The sequence below is a fragment of the Acromyrmex echinatior genome, chromosome 12, assembly GCF_024713525.1.
Source record: "Acromyrmex echinatior isolate Ae372 chromosome 12, ASM2471352v2, whole genome shotgun sequence".
Taxonomy (NCBI): domain Eukaryota; kingdom Metazoa; phylum Arthropoda; class Insecta; order Hymenoptera; family Formicidae; genus Acromyrmex; species Acromyrmex echinatior.
The window spans coordinates 1,875,708-1,896,723 of NC_141863.1; the positions used below are offsets into that span (position 1 = coordinate 1,875,708).

General features: G+C 31.2%; 1 protein-coding gene across 1 annotated transcript; it reads right to left on the reverse strand.

The window, feature by feature from the left end:
* Positions 1 to 6,297: 6,297 nt before the first annotated feature.
* Positions 6,298 to 19,591, reverse strand: LOC105143704 (uncharacterized). The gene is made up of 4 exons (XM_011052162.2): positions 19,134 to 19,591; positions 7,373 to 7,530; positions 6,589 to 6,696; positions 6,298 to 6,528 (listed from the first exon to the last, which is right to left on the reverse strand). Exons 1-4 carry the CDS (start codon positions 19,245 to 19,247, stop codon positions 6,420 to 6,422), a joined length of 489 nt encoding a protein of 162 aa, XP_011050464.1. The 5' UTR covers positions 19,248 to 19,591; the 3' UTR covers positions 6,298 to 6,419.
* Positions 19,592 to 21,016: the final 1,425 nt, after the last annotated feature.

Below are 21,016 nucleotides of genomic sequence, written 5' to 3' on the forward strand. Positions count from 1 at the left end.
TAAACACATTGCTTTTCCACGATTTAACAGTTCGCCTCCGTACCTCGATGATTTCTTGGCCAAACGGAACAATCGTATGTTTGTACGGCGCGTTATTTACTCTTACGTCATTTAAACACAGTTTCGCAAGATGGAACAGAGACGTTACCTTTACCATTATTACCTTCACGGACGGTTTCCGCAGCACATTTTTCCCCGTTTGCAGCTCGCATCTTAACGAGGGAGAGCAAATTTACAGCGAGTGTAAACACGGTATTACTGCCGGGAAGAAACAGACGAAAGCGGAACGTTTGTACCATAAGTACCTTTGAATCGGAGTGCTGCACTAAAATGTAGGCAACAATGAGTAGCACTCAAACAGGTGTAATTTTCGTGAATATCTGTAAGAAAGTTATAAAAATATATTTATTTTTATTAAGTGTGTATAAGTCGATAAGTTTGATATAATCTTTATGTCCTCTAAAGAGAGAGAGAGAGAGTCTAAAGTATTACAATTAAATGTACCTAATTGATTATAAGTAATTAGTATTATTAAAATTGTAATATTTTGCAAAAGATAAATAGATTTCTTTCGTAAAACAATAAAACCCCTAACCATTTAATCTTACAGGATCGTCTTTCAAATTTGTATATAGATCAAATATTTTTAACAACTAATAAATATATGATAAATAATTATCTTATTAAAAAAATAAAATATTCAATAGCACCATCAATATTTTTATAAAACACTCGTATCACTTACGATCAATATTGAGAATCAATTTTAGAGCGATATGCTTATATTTTTAATTTGATCTCTCAAAATAATCATAATTAAATTTAGTAATAAACTTATATTGATAAAATAATTTAAATATGAAAGAATTTTAATAGGAAAATCATTAAATAATTGTTGCATAGTGCAAATTCTCAACCATCAAAATTTTCAGCAACCGAAATTCCGAGTCGTCCATGAATTGTAAAACATTCAGACATATTGCAGACATATTACATAATTTATAAAAAATATTTAATGAAAATTTGCACGCGTATATGTATATTGCGTAAAAGCACTTTTTATATTTTTATATTAGATAAAAATCATATCAAATACTCACTGCTAACAAAAACATCCTAGAAATATATTTTATTTGTAAACTTTAATTTAATTTTGGCATCGCCAATATCGTTAGTTCGTTAAAGTTATAATGAATTTCTGACGTCGGCTATCACCAGCATCAATTTCATCTCAAATACGGCTCTGTCAACGCAACTTTTTCAACATACTATTAACATATATAAATAAAAAATGTAATTTATATAAATAAAATAATCGCGAGTTGTTCTATTTGCGTATATTTATTCTTTTCTTTTAAAATTTCTTCCATCTCTTTCTACTATTTTTATATGTATATTAATATGACATACGAAAAAAGAAATTAATTTAGATAAACTAATATAATAAAAAAATCTTTTAGAATCAACAAGTTTTTAGCATGTACAAAAATTCATGTTTATTTAATAAGACAAAATACAGACATTTCAACCCTTGTTTTAGATTCTTCATATACATAATTATCCTACTTAAATTAATGCAAATCGTGTAGTAATTAAATGTATTAAGTCGAAGTTATTAATTTATTTGTCAAACGTTGCATTGAAAGAAAAGTTGATCAAGATGATTGTCAACTTATTATATATTCAATTAAATGAATAAAAGTTAAACGAATTTATATAAATAACTAGTATACATCGAATTGTCTGTTTAATAATACAAGCTGATATAAGAGAAAACAGTGTTAATACAACTCGATAATTACAAACGTGACTTGTACCGACAATTTTTATACATGTTAAGAACTTGTGGCTCTAAAAGGCTCTGAAAACTTGTGTTAGGTCTAAAAACTTTTTATTATATTAATATTTTAATTAAGCCTGAATTATTAGAAAAACTTTAATTATTAAATAAACTAAACTAACGCAATACATTAAAGTGTCTTGAAAAAGAATAAGATTGTAATTAAATTCTCTGTTTCTTCTATTATATTTATTTTTTGATGATGATCAATTATCATTTTGTAAGGAATGTCAAAAATTATAAAGCATATTACATTTTGATTTGAAGCATGTTTTCCAGTCGAATATTGTTCGAGTGTTTCGTGTGTAAGTATACTTAAAATTTTTATCCTAAGATAAAATGCAGAGCTACCGTGCAAATCCTCGCGCGAATACAACTCCGCAAATTGTGTCCGCAATTAAGAGAGTGGAAGGAAAGTCAATAATTAGTTCTACGTTCTGAAAGTTCCCAAAGATTCCTCGAATCTTCCTTAAATACTTCCTTAATTAAGGACGAGAATATTTAATCCGCTGATAGAAGAACGATACATGTTGGATTTCCCGCAAAAGAAAGCTTCGAAATGATCGAACGAATTATCTTTAGAATAAGAAATTAACTTATTATCTCATTAAATTTCTTTTATTTACATTTACTTACATTTATTAAATCATAATTGAAAAAGAAGAAAAGTAAATTCTCTTAGATATATATTTGTTTCTAATTTTATCATTATTGTTAAATGTCTATAATTAAACATAATATGTATTTATCTATCTTTAATAAATTATTTAATAAGAATTATACATAATAAACGTTTCTGACGTTTAGGCATTTTCTTCAAAGAGGTTACGCTGTGTGTTTGTGGATTATCTTCGTGTGTGTGTGTGTGTGTGTGTGTGTGTGTGTGTGTGTATCTTGATATATCGTTAAATCGTACATAAAGGGAATCTTCCAGAGAAGCAACTCAGTATCAGGTTGCTTGTCGCCTTGATAAAATGTACTGCAATGTTCACGAAACGTTGGCGTTTAATAATGTATCAAGACAGCGAAGATAATCCGCAAGTCGAATAGCTTCTTTTGTACATAATAAAATACATAATAATTAAAAGAAAGAATAGCACTCTTTCTTAAATGTCAAAGATATCTAGGAAATTTGTAATTATTTCCTTCTTAATTAAAATTACAATGCATATTGTGTATTTCGATAACAAAGATTAATGATAAATATGCAAAACATGGGATAAGTAGACGGTAGAGGAAATGTCATTCAATTTTGTTTGAGATTTTCCAGTCTATTCCATCATATCCTTTCTGCCCTTTCATTTCCGGCAAGCTGTCGTTATCAGTAAGCCACCCTCATGTATATTTGTCGCGGCCGAATCTTTTTGTGCTTTGACCCGTCATTGTGCACATAATGTCACTTGTTCTGGACCAGGCCTGACAAAACCGAGCTAACGTGTCCCTCTTTTTTTTATTCGGCAATTTCTGTGCCCCCATTGCTGCGACTCGTTAATTGCATACGGGAGTTGTGCGCGCACTGGTTTTTCAAGAAAACCGCAGGGTATTCTAAATTAATGTTTTTCGTTAACTCGCAGCACACTGGGAATCGCCAGACGCAATTATATCGCGTTTTCCACTGCCACACCGCATTGTTCAATGTGCAACAATCCCAGCGACCACTGAAATAAATACGGAGATGAGAACGAGCGATTTAAGAGGTTTCGACAATGTCTCTAAAAGGAACATTGTCACACGTGCCATTTCGCGATTATCACTTGGAAACAATCGCGGATTGATTTTATACGGGGTCATTGAATTCCGAGCGCGAACGAGATGGATCTGGAGAATAGAAGTGAAAACGCACTTGCCTATATAAAGGTGTTTCAAAATTCACGCCCGCGAAGTACAAGACGTGATACTTTATGCTAAAAGAAATAACTTTTTCCTCTTGCAAAATTGCGTTTGACGAATAGTTTTTGCAGGAGAGCAGATTGAAGTTATACGAGTAAATGCAAAAATTATTTATTGGTAACACGTTGTTAAGTATAGTAAATCCATTAATTTCCTAAAAAATGGCGCAAACTAAGGGATTACTACTTACACAATGTTATCAACATTATCCTTTCTTTTTTTATGGAAATTATCATATAACCATCAATACTAGAAATTAAAATGCTTATAACAATCGAATCTTTCAATAACTTATATATTTATATATAAGTACATACATGTATATGTAGTCATTCGAACTGCGCCGAATTGGTTTCCCAGACTTATAAATGCAATTAAACTACTGTAATAATATCACGAATTAAATTAAATAATTGACAAGCAATTTTTAATAATAATTAGATGTTCAATCAGGCACCATATTAGAAAGATGTTAATATGCTTAAAAATTGTAAATAAATTTATTGCAAAAAATATTATCTCGGCCGAGAGTCGAACTCGAACCTGAATATAAGTAGATAAAGGAGATTGTACACAATAGTATAGGCCTGGAGGAGGGCCAAATTAACCCTTTTCTATCTTGCGGGAAATCTTCCTGCCTTCAAAAGCCTTAAAAAGGGCTTGGATCTGAGAGCTCCCTCATGGCGTGGGCCGAAGACCCCGTTTGGATGAAAACTTCCTCCGAACCTTTTCGCCATCTCTTGGACGGCGGTGACCCCGAATCACTGTCTGTTTTTTCATTTGCAGGAGTATTTTTGAAATCCTCTTTGAGTTACCTCTGCGTTCAGGCAAGTTTCCGTTACGAGAAAAAGAATTTGGATTAAGAAAGTTGCCATGATTCTTAGACGTGAATAAATAGAAATATGACACACCCAGAGGAATTATATCAATTATGCTTTAAGCACTTGATTGATTTATAATAAAAGTTTCAATGTTCCATCTTTATGTCTCTATTATCTGTATCGATTATATTCGTTAACATTTGCCCAAAAATAATTATGAGAAAAAAGTAAACCGAAGAATTCCTTGCTATATAAAAAGTACCAGCTAGCCCGAAATTAGCACTGATACATAAAATTAATTTCATATTCTTGATCGTTATAACTTGCGCCGGCAGACCCATCTTTGACTTATTTCACTGCAACTTCCTACCACGTACGAAATTCGAAATAATCACATCGCGAATTCGTTTACGTGCTAATAAAGCGGTCTTATTACGACACCGTTTATAATGAAATAGACTGTGTCACTTATCATGGGGCAACAATGCATTGCAATTAAAAATATGCATTTATAGAGAAGTCTCCTCTTGTTACCATACAATTTCATAAAAGCGACACAAAGGAACATACTTTAAACGAAACATTTTTTTGTGTAATTATATAGAACAAAAATTTTAATAAAGCAATATCGGAATCATACATTAAATGAAAGTCATACATTAAATCAGAATATCAATTAAGAATAATCTTATTGAGTATTTATATAATAAAATAGGGGACAAAAATAAACTTAAAAAGTAATTAATTTCTGATTCATTAAAAAAAGAAATTCTTTCTTCTAAATTCTTATTATTACATGCATAAGTATATAAATTTCTATCGCATCAAAGAATCAGATACTGTTTGCGAGTTTGGCCCATTAGTGTAATTATAACGACGATGATTGTATGACTCTTGAATAATACGTGTTGTAGTATTGACAAATGATGGACGCAAAGTGGAGAATTTTTTTAATTGCCAGATAGTTGTGCGATAGTCCAAATTAATGCTTTTCATTGAAACTGGACCAACACGGCTCGTGAATAGCAATTATAATAGTCTTGCCATAGAATATGATAAACGGAAATAAATGATACAAGAGAAAAAAAAGAATAAAGCATAAACGAAAAATATTTTTTTGGCTGTAACTATTACCAAGACAAATTAATAGCACTGAGTGCTGTACGTAATGCCAGGTAAAAGTATCCTTTTATTCATTTTTTAAATGTACGCCTCATCCCCTTTCGACCACTCTTCTTCCTGGTCTTTTAACTGAGTATATTTTTACTACATTTAGTCGGTTGACATACCATCATATTTTACTACTTACCGTATCCGGTTTGCCGGAATAATTCGCATGTGTGCGGTTTTGCTGCATGACAGAAGTTTCATTAACCGCTGTCATTTCTCATAATGTCATCTAGTGATAACTGTAGGAACAATCGCGCGTAGGAGTGAGATACATACTCGAGCGTTTTTGTGACGTCCGTACCTATTCCAATATGAAAAGTGGAATCTGCTACGAAGATTGCTAACTTTTAAACGTTAACGTGACGTTCCTCATATTACCCTGAATATAACTGTATTTTTACTTTATTCATTTTCAAGAATTTTAAGCAATTGTTCTATCCTTAACACATTTATTTATAACATCATTATTAGCAACATTTCAACATTTTAAATAAATTAATCTTTTTGCCATGTCAAAAAAAATAGTCCGGTTTCTTTATTAATTAATAATACACATAGAATTATAATTTATAAGAATTATTATTTTTATTAATGTAATCGTAATGACATTATACTATACGTTTGATGTTTTGTTTCAAATAAACAAGTAATTATAGTAGTATATCGTTAACTTGCTCTCTAACAAAGATACTTTAGTGCTAGCTCTCCATAAAACTATTAAACCCGACTAATTGCAAAGGGCAATTCATAGTATGATGCTCACAGAACAGTGGATCTTCGTGCCAAGTACCATTATTAATATACGACCTGAAAGCAACGGTGATTAACACACTAGTATGTAACTGGTATTAATATTTCGGTACTCACTCCGCGAGCAATTTCAATATCTTTCCTATAACACCATCCTTCCGCTTCGCGTATTGCAAGCCCTGGCAGATATTCTTTAGTAAGCAAGAACGGCCATCGAAACCATGACTGAAACATTTATCAAATTGATAAATTTAATAAGTACAAATAAAATTATTGGCATAAAAAACTTTAAATTAAAATTAATAAATCATATAATCAATATAATACCAAGACAAACGTTATTTCTTTTACATTTCTTAATATTTAAGAAAAATAATAATTTAATGAGTTAACGATAAGCTTAATAATTGTCATAAAATCGTTTAAATAAAAAATAAAATAATTAAGAAATTATAATTACATAGGAGTTTAACTTATTGCTAATAATTAAGGATACTATCGAAAATAGTAGCGGAATTGCACTTATTCCAACATCTTTAATCATCTTAATTATCTTCATTGCTCAAAAGTTACGTTAAATAAATCTGTATGCATAAATCGATTTTAATTAAAAAAAAAACTGAAAACCGTGATTCACGAAACTACGGTCAAAAATTATGGAAATTGGTGTGCTGGCGATATTGCATCGCTCGCTATTCGATTTTAGTGATAGCGAAAGACTTCGGTCAGCCAGCCAGAAATCCATTCGCATCATTTTAGTTTCAACAGCCCGACCGACTCTAAACCATCCCCTTGCCATCTTCTACATTTACTCCCCGACATTCCGCCGCCGTGTTTCCAGTCTCCTCGCGATCGTTGCCGTTTTTGCATTATGCAGCGCAACTATTGCAGTATTTATTACCTTTCGTATACGAGTTCGGCGCATTTATGGACATCTGGGACAGACCGGACGTTCCGAAGCTCACCGGTGGTCGGCAATTCCCATGTCACCTTAAAGCCTGCCGCTTGCGCGAAGATCGTCGTGTAAGGTAAAGAGTTTATCTTGTAGTTTAGGCGATACTGAAAGATTATTTATTTATCATTAATTCTAAAATTAATTTAGCTTCAAACACACAAATTTAATGCTTGTGTGAAATTCTCGTACTTACACTAAAGACACAAAGCAAATCCTGAATATATTAAGATATTCTAGTACAGCTTGATGCATTCGACAATGATAATCAAATATAATTTGAAACTATTTTATTAATCCTTAAACGTTACAACACACTGCAGTATAGCATACCTATTCGATTGCTTATAATTTTTATAAAAATGAACATATTGTAAAAAAACTTTTTTTCAATTAAACTCGATATTAAGGGACATAATAAGCAATGTATATACGCATCTTTATTAATAAAAAAGATATAAATAATAAAAAACATTGGAAAAATATCGAAAACAGAAAATCAGGTAGATATGCCTGAAAATAATATTGAAAAGACATTTGAGGGTTGACATAACTGTTTGAACTCCTAATTGCAATCTAGATTTTGATTTTATTATTTCAGTTCTGTTCAATTACACGTGAGCGTGAACAAAATAATTTAGATGGCTTCTGCATTCCGTGTGTGCAAAGAGAATCCTTCTTTGAAAACAAAATTGAGAAGGAAGAAGAAGGGAGGAGAAAGGAGCGAAGTCGCGCGGGATCTCGCGTGAAATTTTACCTACAACTTTCCCGGAATCCAAAATCATAAGTTCGTATCAAAGGATCGTGATCGTGTATAAAATCGCCGTAATCTTCATGACGGAACTTCGTGAATTTCCGATCAGCCGTTCAATTCCCCCATGGTAGAAGTCGGGCGATTCTCGTCTTATCCGAATTACTGTTGCAAATTATTCAGTTATCTACGTGAAAACAGGTTTAGGCGTTACTGTGACTTTCTTGTGCCACGTAAGAATGTATTATTTTCCACCCTTCGCTGCGAGGATTTCTTCTTCGTGGTTCAATCTTTATGTCCGCCCATAAATAACGAGACACTTATCGTAAAATTGCGTTTCCACGCCACGATTTTCTCGAGTTATTCCCTCATTATCCGAGCGAGCAACATTGCGACAATCTTCCGCGCCACTCGTCGATCTTTCATAAACAAAGTTCTCGGACAGCAATTTGCACACATTCGTAGATGTTGTTTGACTTGAAATATTTGAAAGGTTGTTAAAAATTTAATAAGTTTCATCATAAGACAATGTCACACCGCTTGACGATTTTTTAATCTTGTTATTCTTTTAACCTTCCGTTTCAATCTAAGATTTTTTTTTTATATAAGCGAAATTCTATTTTTTCTCATTCTCAATTTGTTCAAATCTCAATTTTTAATAAATAAAGATTTTAACGTTTAAGGTGATCCTAAAGCCTCCTGTTTTATCACGTAAGCACGTATAATTTTTGTATAAGAAATACTTTTTTTCTCTTTCACCGATTTGAAAATCCTTTTCCAGGATTAAAGTATACGCATTAATATGTGTCTGGATAGTCGAGTCTAAACCGAGAACGATCAAAAATTTTGAAATATAATTTGATATATTTTTTACCATTTCTAAGTGCAACATGGCGTCTCAGTTGCCAAGTCGTGACAACATTTGCTTGATATGAAAGTTTTGCAACCTGTACATACGAAATAATGATATCCAGATACACATAATTTACACGAATAAACAACGTCGAGTTCTTACAATTAGACTTAGACGCTTTATCGCAATTTCTTATACAAATTTCTTGTACGAAAATTGACACGTACGTGTGACTGTGTGTATCACAGATTGCGAGAGATATTGCTGTGTAGTATAAAAAGACATGTCGATGTGCGCGACCTCTGATGATTTCATCGTAATTCGAGTATTGCTTTAGGATCCCCTTAAGTTAAAAAGCATTTTAATATAATAAAAATGTGAAAAGTAAATGAATTTTATTTGAAAATCTAAAACAACTTGAGCTGGGCAAAAAAGATTGCAGGCGAAAGATTAATGAGTACTTATAATTAAAATTATTTTAAATATAGTCACGCAAAACGTACACATACAATTGAAACTAATTGAAACTAACTGAACTAATAAATTAAAAAGAAATATTTAAAATATACAGATAACAAAATTAATCTTATACATTCGTTTGACTGCAATTGTCTGTACCTAATGCTTGATTATTTACTAATGCATTCATTTCGTGTCCAAATTGTAGCGCTCGATTTCTGATGTTTTCTTTTTTGCAAGAAACCGCCGCGGATAGAATGGCGAGGCAGAAACCTTCCGCAATGCCTATTAACCGTGCGAATCGCCTGGGTATTGCTCTCAGTGTAAATGCGACAGAAGGATGGTGTCGTCTGGATCTGGCAAGCCGTTTGTCAGTGTCCCGCCACCTTACCGTGTTGTAGCCGTCTCTGTTTCTTAGCAGCCGAAAATACGATAAGGCAATCGGATTTATGCGCAGCTTGCCAGACCGCCAAGACGGAGTATGTATGTGCACTGGATCGTTGCATGCTGCATAATTTTCCGACAGCGTTCAAAACGTAGTGCAAAATGCTTGGGGAGGCAGATAAAACGTTCTCAAACAGAACGTAATTTTGCACGTTCCTTTGTTCGTCGGAATTTTTAAAGATAAATCTTTCAGTGGTTTGTAGAAAGCATGGAACGTTGATGCATAAAAATAACAGTGTTATAAAAAAATCTGCTTTTCAATTATATCGAATCAGTTCGTAAGTAAACGCGTTCAAAATATCGATAAATTTACTATAACTTTGTTACAATAAACTTTGACATAGACTTATTAATAAATATATGTATTTTTAGATAAATCTGAACTAATTATTATTATAATTAGATAAATTTAAGTCAGTGAATTCAGCAATCTTCTTATAATAATGATATGATCGTCTCATACAATATTTCTAAAGCACTATTATTTCAAAATAATTAATCGTAACGTTTACGTATATAACGAAGCTTCGATTAAAATAATCTGTTAAATATGTATGTTCCTATGTACAGTAATGTATGTAGACGGGATATAACGAGACAACGTTGATTCATGCATATTGATTCTAAGCTCTGTTCTCGTCCTGTATGTCGGATAATGTACATGGTAAACACGGCGCGTATCACATCGATACTGCGGTGTACTTCATTGTTTGTAAGTGCACTGGATCATTACGAGTTGTATTCTTTTATAAGTTAGCTTAAATGCTAAGATTTTAGAGACACATCCGCTTTTTTTTTAGAGTAAGATTTTTATCAATATAATACAAGAGCATAACGTGTGCCTATTTTTAGGAATAAAAATGTTTTAAACAGAATATTTTAAGTCAGCAAATTAACGTAAATATGCAAAATATATTTTAATAAATTGCAGTTTTACAGAGATTAATAATAATCTGTAATATTTGTAATATTTTAATTATCTAATTAATTATGTTGATATATGTATACAATTCAAGCGAATTACATATGTCTCAATCCAGTTTCTTGAAAAATACATCTATTGGCAATTATTGATCCTGATATAACTTTACACAATTTAACAATTATTCCAATATAACTTTGCAATTTATGCAATTTGCATAATGTATAAATATAGGCATTAAACTAATTTAAATTCGAAATTAGTCTCAAATTAAATAAGCATCGAATTAAATTCAATTTGAATTCGAAATTACCGTTTAATTAATTATATAAAAATTGCGTTATGACTGATTCATCTCTTTTAATTTACGTTAGTGATAATGTCGAGCACAAAGTCGTCGGATTGCCGGATCCAACTGCTTCGCAATAATGCCGTTTTCTCCGAATAACTAACCAACTATGACGCATCGGTCCTAACACGACACTCCGAATATACTAAAAATTGATGCAATTCCGTGTGTTAAGGCATTTGTGACACCTGATGTACGTACTTACGTCGCGAAGCGTATAGCTTCATCCCGTATTAATGCTCCGCGCTACATCGTGTTTCAAAATATGCCCGCCATCCGCAACTTCGTGCCTTTTAAAGCGAAAATACGGGAAGCTCCGATCGGTTTACATTAGAGCCGGTCTCGTGTACGTATGGCGCATAAATTCACCTTCTCTCGCGTTGCAGCGGTGCGACGGAGGCTACATAAACAGTGCCACCTATGCGTCGTACGGGGATGATACGAGGATGTTATACAACATTGATTTTTATGGCTTTTTACGATTCGTCCAATGGTAGATCAATTTGCCCATTGACGTGCGTACATCTCTTTACTATTCTAAATTGCGAGTAATGCTTTTTCTTACGAATGTATTGATTTTCTTCTATTTTACATATCTTATATTTCATTCAGCCTGCGATAGGCTTAATTCATACTTTTGTTAATATCTTTGAACATGTATTAGAAATACTCTTATTAAAAAAACAGTATTTGTAAAAAAATTATATTTGTATTTAAATACTAAGATTGATAATTAATCTTATTATTTGAAATAATTTGAATTACAAAATAAAATTTTCAATTTTTCGATTTTAAATACAAAAAATGTAGAAGAAATGTGGGAAAAACACGAAAAAGGTGCCAATAGTGTGGAAAAGTGAATAATATATAGACGAGGAAATAAATGATATAGGTAGATAATAAATATCATAAATAATTAAATAAATAACATAGATAGATAAAAATAATAATAGAGTATACAGATAATGAGAGCATTAATATAGCGCGGGAATGGATGCGCAATTTATTTCTTGTAAATCTGCCATTACACAACATAGTTTGGAACACAGCTATGAATTTAAATGGGAGAATATAAAAATCTTAGACATAGAAAGACAACTGAATAAAAAGCTCATTTCTGCTGAATATTTAATTGCAAACCAATAATTCGAATTTACAATCAGACATAGAGTTTTTGCATCACTCTTATGTGAACATCTTAGAGAAATTCAAGTAGTTGCATTCGCCTTTAGCTGGTTATTATTTGTTTTTAAAGATGAACATTATAAATATTATAATAGTGGCTTATAATTATTTATTACTTTATACGGACGTGGCTCTCTGAATAAAATTTTGACGGTCATTGCTTGTCTGACTTCCATCTGGATAGCACATGTATAAACAATTTTATATTTTATATTTAATGTAAAACAAAATTTTTACGTCTTGCAATCGTTTTTTTTTTATAATTTGATTTGCTATGTTTAACTGATTGTGGTTTATGAAGACGGAAGGTGAGTAAAACAAGTATTTATAGAATTAATAATAGTATAATTAATATCTTTGCTCATTGTAGAAAATTAATATATTATGTGAATATTATTTGACTATTATATAATATAAATTGCGCATAAATTCCTGTACTAACGCTCTCATTGCCTGTATACCATTGCTCTATTATCATTTTTAATTTCGAGAGCCCTATGAATATTTAAATTTTGTTTGTATAAATAGGTAAATAAAATATAAAAATATATATATATTAATAAAATTATATACAAATATTTTATATAATATATATATATATATATATAACATTGGATGATGGACAGATAACATCGTCAGGTCTAGATAGATCAGGATAGATAACGTAAATACATAGGTATGTACGCAAATAAGATGCGATAAAGGTACGGAAGAGATGTGGAAGTGCCGAAGAAGTACGGAAGTGATGTAGAAATGGTATGGAAAAGATGAAGAAAAATTGCAAAGGAGTTGTGGAAAATGTGCGGAAAATATGCGGAAAAGGTGTCAAAAGCGTGGGAAAGCGAATAGATAACATAGATAAGTAGATCTAAGTAGGTAATAAATACCATAAATAGCTAAATAAATAATGTAGATAGGTGAATAGATCAAATCGACAAGTGGATAAATAAGTGCGTTCGCCAGTACGTCCTTCGAATAAAGTGTGCTGTCCCTAGTGAAATAATTTCTCTGCTATTTACATAATTTGTATGCATTTTCTTTGCAATGTTGTTTCCATTTGTATTCAATTTCTCTCAAAATATGTTTCACATAGAAAATGCAAGAAAATTTCTCTTCAAATTACTCTACAGTTTCTTTTGTTATTTATTGTGGAAATGTGTCTTTAGTTTCTTCTCAGTTTCTTTGCAGATTGAGCTTGCAAAGAAAATGCAGAAAAATATCTCTTGTAGTTTCTCTACAATGTTTTTAAAAATTTGTCTACCTTTTCTTTGCAATTTTGTCTGTAATTCCTCGTCAATTTTTCTGCTAATATGATTTACCGACAAACTTCTCTGCTATTACTCTCAATTTTTTCCACAAACCGCTTTTATAAAGAAATAGTATATAAATAGCAGAGAAATTATTCTGCCAGGGACAGCATACTTTATTCGAAGGACATACTGGCAAACGTATTTATTTATCCACTTGTCGATATGATCTATTCATCTATCTACCTTATTTATTTAGTTATGGTATTTATTACCTACCCTGGTATTTATTACCTACCCTGGTGGAATAATTTTTGTGCTATTTATATACTATTTTTCTGTAAAAGCGGTTTGTGGAAAAAATTGAGAGTAATAGCAGAGAAGTTTGTCCGTAAATTATGTTAGTATAAAAATTAGCGAGAAACTACAGACAAATTGCAAAAAAAAAACGGAAAAATTTTAAACGACATTAAAGAAATTAGAAGAGATATTTTTGCATTGTATTTGTAAGATCAATCTGCAAAGAAACTGAAAAGAAATTAAAGTCAAATTTTCACATTAAATAATAAAGAATTCGCAAAAAAAGTAGAGTAACTTGAAGAGAAATTTCTTTGCACTTTTTATATGAAACATATATTGAGAGAAATTGAAATATTGAATAGAAATTGAAACAAAAATACATATAAATTTCATTGTAAAGAAAATACATATAAATTGATGAAAATTGCAGAGAAGTTATGCAGAATAATTGTGTTACATTCCTCACCTTTATTTCGTCCTATAATAACTATTTGATAGTGACAATTTTTTTTCATAATTGTACTGGTAACATCCAGAGTTGGACAGTCAGAGTTGATCGTTAACTCGTAATGAATTAGAAGTCACTCGTTACTGAGAAAAGTAACTCGATATTTGTAACGCATTACTTTTTATTCGTTACTTGTAACGAGTAACGTTACTCGTTACAAATTACTTTTGTCAATAAATAAATGCGTAATGATGACAAGTTATTTTTCAAAGTGGTTTTTTCAACATTAGCATAACCTCACAATATTTAGTTGTGGTTACAGTCATAAAAATGTTCAACGTCATTATCAAAAGTAGCGATAAAAATAAAGGAATTATATAAATTTATTTGCCATTGCCTAAATGACAATTAATATATGCTAATTAAAGGATCGATGACTACAAAAAAAGAACTACTAAAAAAAAGTGAGCTACAGTATATTACTCTTCTATTCAATTGACCTGCAATTTCTCTGAATTAACTTCATAGGCCATTTTTCAGAGAAAATGCAGAGAAATAGAAAAGAAAAGCAGTATTAAATAATAGTACATTTTTCTACAAGTTCTTTGCATTTACTTCGCATTTACTTTTTTACAAAAAATCCAAAGAAACTGAAGAAAAAAGCAATATTAATTGAAAACTGTGTTGAATTTCTCTGCAGTTTGTCTGCAAATATTATTCCAATCAAATTTACAAAGAAATTGCAAAGAAATTTCTCTGCTTATTTCTTTGCAATTTCTGCACAAAGATGGTTGCAAAGGATTAACAGCCGAGAAATCTGTAGAGATAATATTATAGAGAAATGTGCAAAATAATAGCTGAGAAATATTTTCGCCAGGGTATCTACTTCTATCTACTCATCTATGTTCTCTATTCATTTTCCCACACTTTTAGCATCTTTTTCGCACATCTTTCGCAACTCCTTTGCAACTTTTCTGCATCTTTTCTGTATCATTTCTACACCACTTCCATACTTCTTCAGTATTTTGTACTTCATCTCTGCAATTTTCACTAATTTATATGCATTTTTTTTTGCAATTTATATTAAATTTCTCTTAAAATATGTTTCACATAGAAAATGCAAGGAAATTTTTTTTCAAATTACTCTACAATTTCTTTGCGAATTCTTTGTTACTTACTGTGAAAATTTGTCTTTAATTTCTTCTTAGTTTCTTTGCAGAATGATTTTGCAAGAAAATGTAGAAAAATATCTCTTCTAATTTCTCTGCAATGTTGTTTAAAATTTGTCCGTCTTTTCTTTGCAATTTTGTCTATAGTTTCTCGTTAATTTTTCTGTTAATATAATTTACGAATAAACTGCTCTGTTATTACTTTCAATTTTTTCCACAAATCACTTTTACAGAGAAATCGTATAAATAGCAGATAAATTATTCCGGCTGTAGCATCTCTTTCATGACATGATATTATCCTCATAATAATATAAAAAAGATTTTTTTATGTATTAACTTCAAAAATATACTTGACGAAAGACTACCACATCTTCTGATAATCAATTTTGATAAAATTTATTTCTAAAATATCACTTAGCTGTCTATGTTTGTTCCCAAACTTACGAAATCACAATTTTCCAAAAAATTATTTCTGATTTGTAAAATACATAAAGAATTTTGCATAAAATTGTATTTGTGGTGAGTAATTATGGGACTCACTATTAAAAATATATTCGACAATATGAAATAAAAGCACTGGCCATAACGATCAAAACTAGATCTTTAATGCTTAAATAATTCAATCTGAATTACTATATATAGTATATATGTATATGCATAGATTCACTGAAAAAAAATTTGTTCAACTAACTAAACACATTTAGTTGTTTGCAGATGTGATTAATTCGACAAATTTTATTTAATCGAATTCAACCGTAATCTGCTTCATTGAACAAACTGTTCAATGTTAAGCAGAGTATGATTAAATTATGTTTGTAGAAATATTTACGTAATAACTCGTTAAGAATGTTTTATTACATATTTTCAAAATAGTAATAAAATTATGAAAAAATTATTCAGAAAATTTATACAGATTATTCTAAATCACATTTAAAAATAATACAAAATAATAATAAATAATTGACGGTTTACTATCTGAATTATAAGTTATTTTAATAAATAGAAGTATTTTTTTAATATGCTCTAATAAAAATACGTGGAAATGCATTATAAAATACTACAAAGATTTCAATTCTTTAATATAAGTACATAATGTATTCAAAATTATTTATGTATAGAGTTACATTGCGGTGCATGAACTAGTTGTCCAATAACTATATCAACAATAGAACAAAATATTTATTTGTTCTATATTTTGTAACTAATCAGTGAATTGCAATGAAATTTGGCATAAATTACTTTGAATATTTGAAGAACTTATAAAAAAAAATGTAGATTTTTGTTATCCTTTTTAAAATTTTAATTTTTAACAATAAAAGTATTTAATAACAAATAAATAAACGACAAAAATATGTTATTAAATAAGAATGTAATCTTATGTACACAACTTTCATGTGTATATAAATTAAATTATGTTATGTAATATTACAAAAAACTGTATTTACATAAAATCTACAGAAAGAATATTTTTTCTTAAAATTTATCCTGAAAATATGATAGTTGTGGTACAATATTTTAGATTTTTGCCATGCACTTCAGTAAAATTGATCAAATTTATTTTATATTTTATTATAGTTTTATTAATGAATGAGAGAAATTTACATGAAATTCTTCGAAATACAGTGTTGCCCCACGATTACCATATTTTCAGGGTAAATTTTAAGAGGAAATCCTTTTCGTATAAAATATACTCTTGTTATTGTAATTTTCCGCCTAATAAAGATATATTTGCATAATTAGAGATAAAAGAACTAATTTTTGTAAAAACGAATAATTTTATATATTACTTCCATCATAAATTATGCAATTTTTACATACATGATTTATGTAATTTTATATATTTTTTATAGTTGAACGAAATCTCATAACTCACTATTACAAGTTTCTTTTTTTGTGTTAGCAACGTAGGTTTCGAGAACCATTCTCCTCTTCTTTTTATATTAACAAGAAATAAATTTCGCGTCCATCTCACCTTTCAATACTTCGAATTCATCTGGGTATATGCAGTAGAAAGCACATCGGCGTGAAAAGTTTTGAAAACTACTGCTTCCATCTAAGGCTGTCAAAAATAAACCTATATTACGAGGTTCAACACGCAAGTTTAGTCTCAAAGGCATCATGTAGCAGGCATACAACTTCAGAAAGATAAGATATATGTACATCACGTTACGCGTTCGACGAAACTGGACACAAAATCGTATAAATTACGAGGGAGGGTGTTTTCATAACCTGCCATATCGCGCGCACAGCTGTTTCGCGAAAAGCGAAAAAAGAGCATGGGCAGCCTTTTTCGGTATTTGAATATTGGAGTATCACGAAGCGACCGGTTCACGATTCCAAAATGATAGAAAAACCGAAATAGCCGGGACGAATTACTGAACGCGCGGCGGAATTCGTGTAAAAAAAAATTCCACGAATTTCTCACGAACGGTGCATTCTCGCGTAATGAGAATGTAATTAATCGAGAATGGTACGTATATCTGTCGCCCAGATTTCGCCGCGCGTCAAGGATGCAAAATATTCCCGATGGCATTCTTCGTGATAAAATTCACTGGCGATATTCGCGCCATATATATATATATATATTTAACGGGGATGATATTTTCGGGCAAGAGCTCAGCATGCGTTCCGAAAGCATAGGAACATCCGTTCTACACATGGCAGAATTTCATTTGCAGAACAATCATTTGCGGAATGCTCTGTGTTCTCACAGATATTGCGATCTTTGCCTATCCTGCACCGACTTGTGCGCGTGTGTGTTTAGCCTTTAATCCTTTAGCTACTACTCTAATGTTTAAATGTAATCGGAGCATTTACATTGTTATAGGACATTTAAATCGCTTAATTACCTTTGAATGACCACGGTATATAAATGGTAATTGATTATGCTGTTTTGTATGCGGAGAACTTCGATATTTATCGCATTACTATTTAAAAATGTTCGACTCTTCTCAAAACAGATAACGTCCATCACAATTTTGACGGCGTTTCGCTCATAATTTTTTTGCGCTACAGTTTGCTCTGAAGTTGCCGTAACGTGGAAAATTGCTAAATCGATCATGTTCCCACCGTCAAAATTTGATGAATCGTTAATTTAACGTTTGTTAATTTTTTTCGTGCCGAACATTTTACGATGTAAACTGATTTCAGATAGTTTGCGTAACTGTAACATCAATGCAACGCCGCCTCTTTGCGATTATTTCTATTTTAGCGAATTTTCTTTAATTTTTCATAAAACCATTCAATTATATCTTACATATAGCTTATTTAGAAAATCCATCTTATAACTGTATTGATTCGTTTATATTTATTTGAAAGACAAATAAATGCTACTTACTAGATCTTCACAAAAAAATAACTAAATTATCCTAATTAAAAATAATTAAAACCTCTTTTATTTTTTTTAATAATTATTGCGCGATAAATTCAAAAGATATATGATCGAACGATACTTTCAATCAGAGAATAGAAAATCGCAACAAAAATGGTGGGGCCGAATAATTAACAGTCTATTTATTCAATGATAAAAAACGACTTCCTTTAGCCTCCAACGCACGTAACAGGAATCTCATATGATACTTACGAAAAAGGTGCTGCCTTTAGGGAAGGCCAAAGCTCTGACTGGTCTTCCGGAATGCGTAGGTCTCGCTATTGCGAAGAGAATGAAGTAGACACTGCACCAAAACCACGGGCGCATAATTGTCGTTATCGAGAAGAGAAACGCAGGACCAGGGCCAAGATTACTTAGGAGGACAAAGTTATCATGAGATCCGTTTCGAGTTTTGCGAAGAGGCAGAGAGGGAAAAAGAGAGAGAAAGACAGAGAGAGAGAGAGAGAGAGAGAGAGAGAGAGAGAGAGAGAGAGAGAGAGAGAGAGGGTGGAGGGGGAGGAGGAGAAAGAAAGAAAGAGAGAGGGGAGAGAAAAGGAGAGATAGAGAGAGAGAAAGAGTCTCTGACGTGACACGGTTTACGTCAGAATCCGCCAACGCTTAGCTCGAACAACCACTACGATCATTCGTACGATGTGAGCCAGGAGCTTCTCCGTGGGGGCTTCCCCTTCCTACCATTTTCAACTTCCGCGTTTTCTCCTTCTCTCTCTCTCTCTCTCTCTCTCTCTCTCGTCTCGGCTGTTCCGTTGCCAATTATGAGGAGCGCGGTTAGCGTTAATTCCATGAGATACACTGGTCGCTTAATTCCGACCGAGCGTAACTGCGAAAGTTATTCCCGCTCCAAGTACCGACGAGTACGCCATGCTTTTACGCGTCCCGAAAGCATCAATCAATTACCAGCATTTCCGCGAATACAGTGATACTTACTTAACTACTCGTTACGCAATGTTTGCTCTTCGAGTGACGATTTATCCGCTTAGCTCGCTGCTTTCATTACTTTTCTCATTGAAATCTCTATTTCAATATCGTTTCAAGTATCCTTGATAAATATACGATTACTTTCGCGATTATACTAAAAAGATCGAGACAGAAAAGAGGAAAATGAAGCTCCAAATATTCCTTCTTGTAAAAAATAAAATTCTTTTTTCTAAAAGAAGATAGAATTTCCTTTACTGCTTGTAATATTACATCCAAGCAATAAATCCAAGAAATCATTAAGAATTATTATTTTTATTCTTTATTGTTAAAAGTAATTGCGTCAGAAACTTAAGGACCGATCGCGACTTTATCGGTTTTAGATCCAGTGATACTTTCTTGACTCGGTTTCGTCTTGACTATCTTTTTTATTTTCAAAGAGTCAACGACATAAATAATGAAGAACGTAATATAATAAACAAAATAATAGCTATAATAATTACATACTCCAATCGAGTCATTATCAATGTTACAAAATATAAAAGTGAAGACATTAAGAACAATCAAATAAATTACATTAGTTCATTTTTCGTTAACTGTTTAAAAAATATATATAAATGTTCGTCATGTTGTTAAACCAGTCAAATTATTAGATCAATTATTACATAATTGTTAATGCATTGCGTTGTCTGACGAGACGAAGATAAGTTGTCTTCACTTGGTTTTAATTTATGATTTACATAAAAGGATGGAATACGATTGTAATATTGACTACCAAATGAATAATTTTCGCTCAATCAACTACATTTTATACAACGCAAGAAATTAACAATTATGTTTAATAATTTGACTGGTTTAACAACATGACGAACATTTATATTTTTTTTAAACAGTTAACGAAAAACGAACTAATGTAACTTATTTGATTGTTCTTAATGTCTTTACTTTTATATTTTGTAACATTGATAATGACCCAATCGGAGTCGAAACGTATGTAATTATTATAGCTATTATTTTGTTTATTATATTATGTTTTTTATTATTTATGTCGTTGGCTCTTTGCCCTTATTCTACATTGTTTTATATTCATAGAACTTTATATTATATTTGATTTTTTTATCTTTAACCATTTCATACCAATTAGTAGAAACGCAATTAATTAA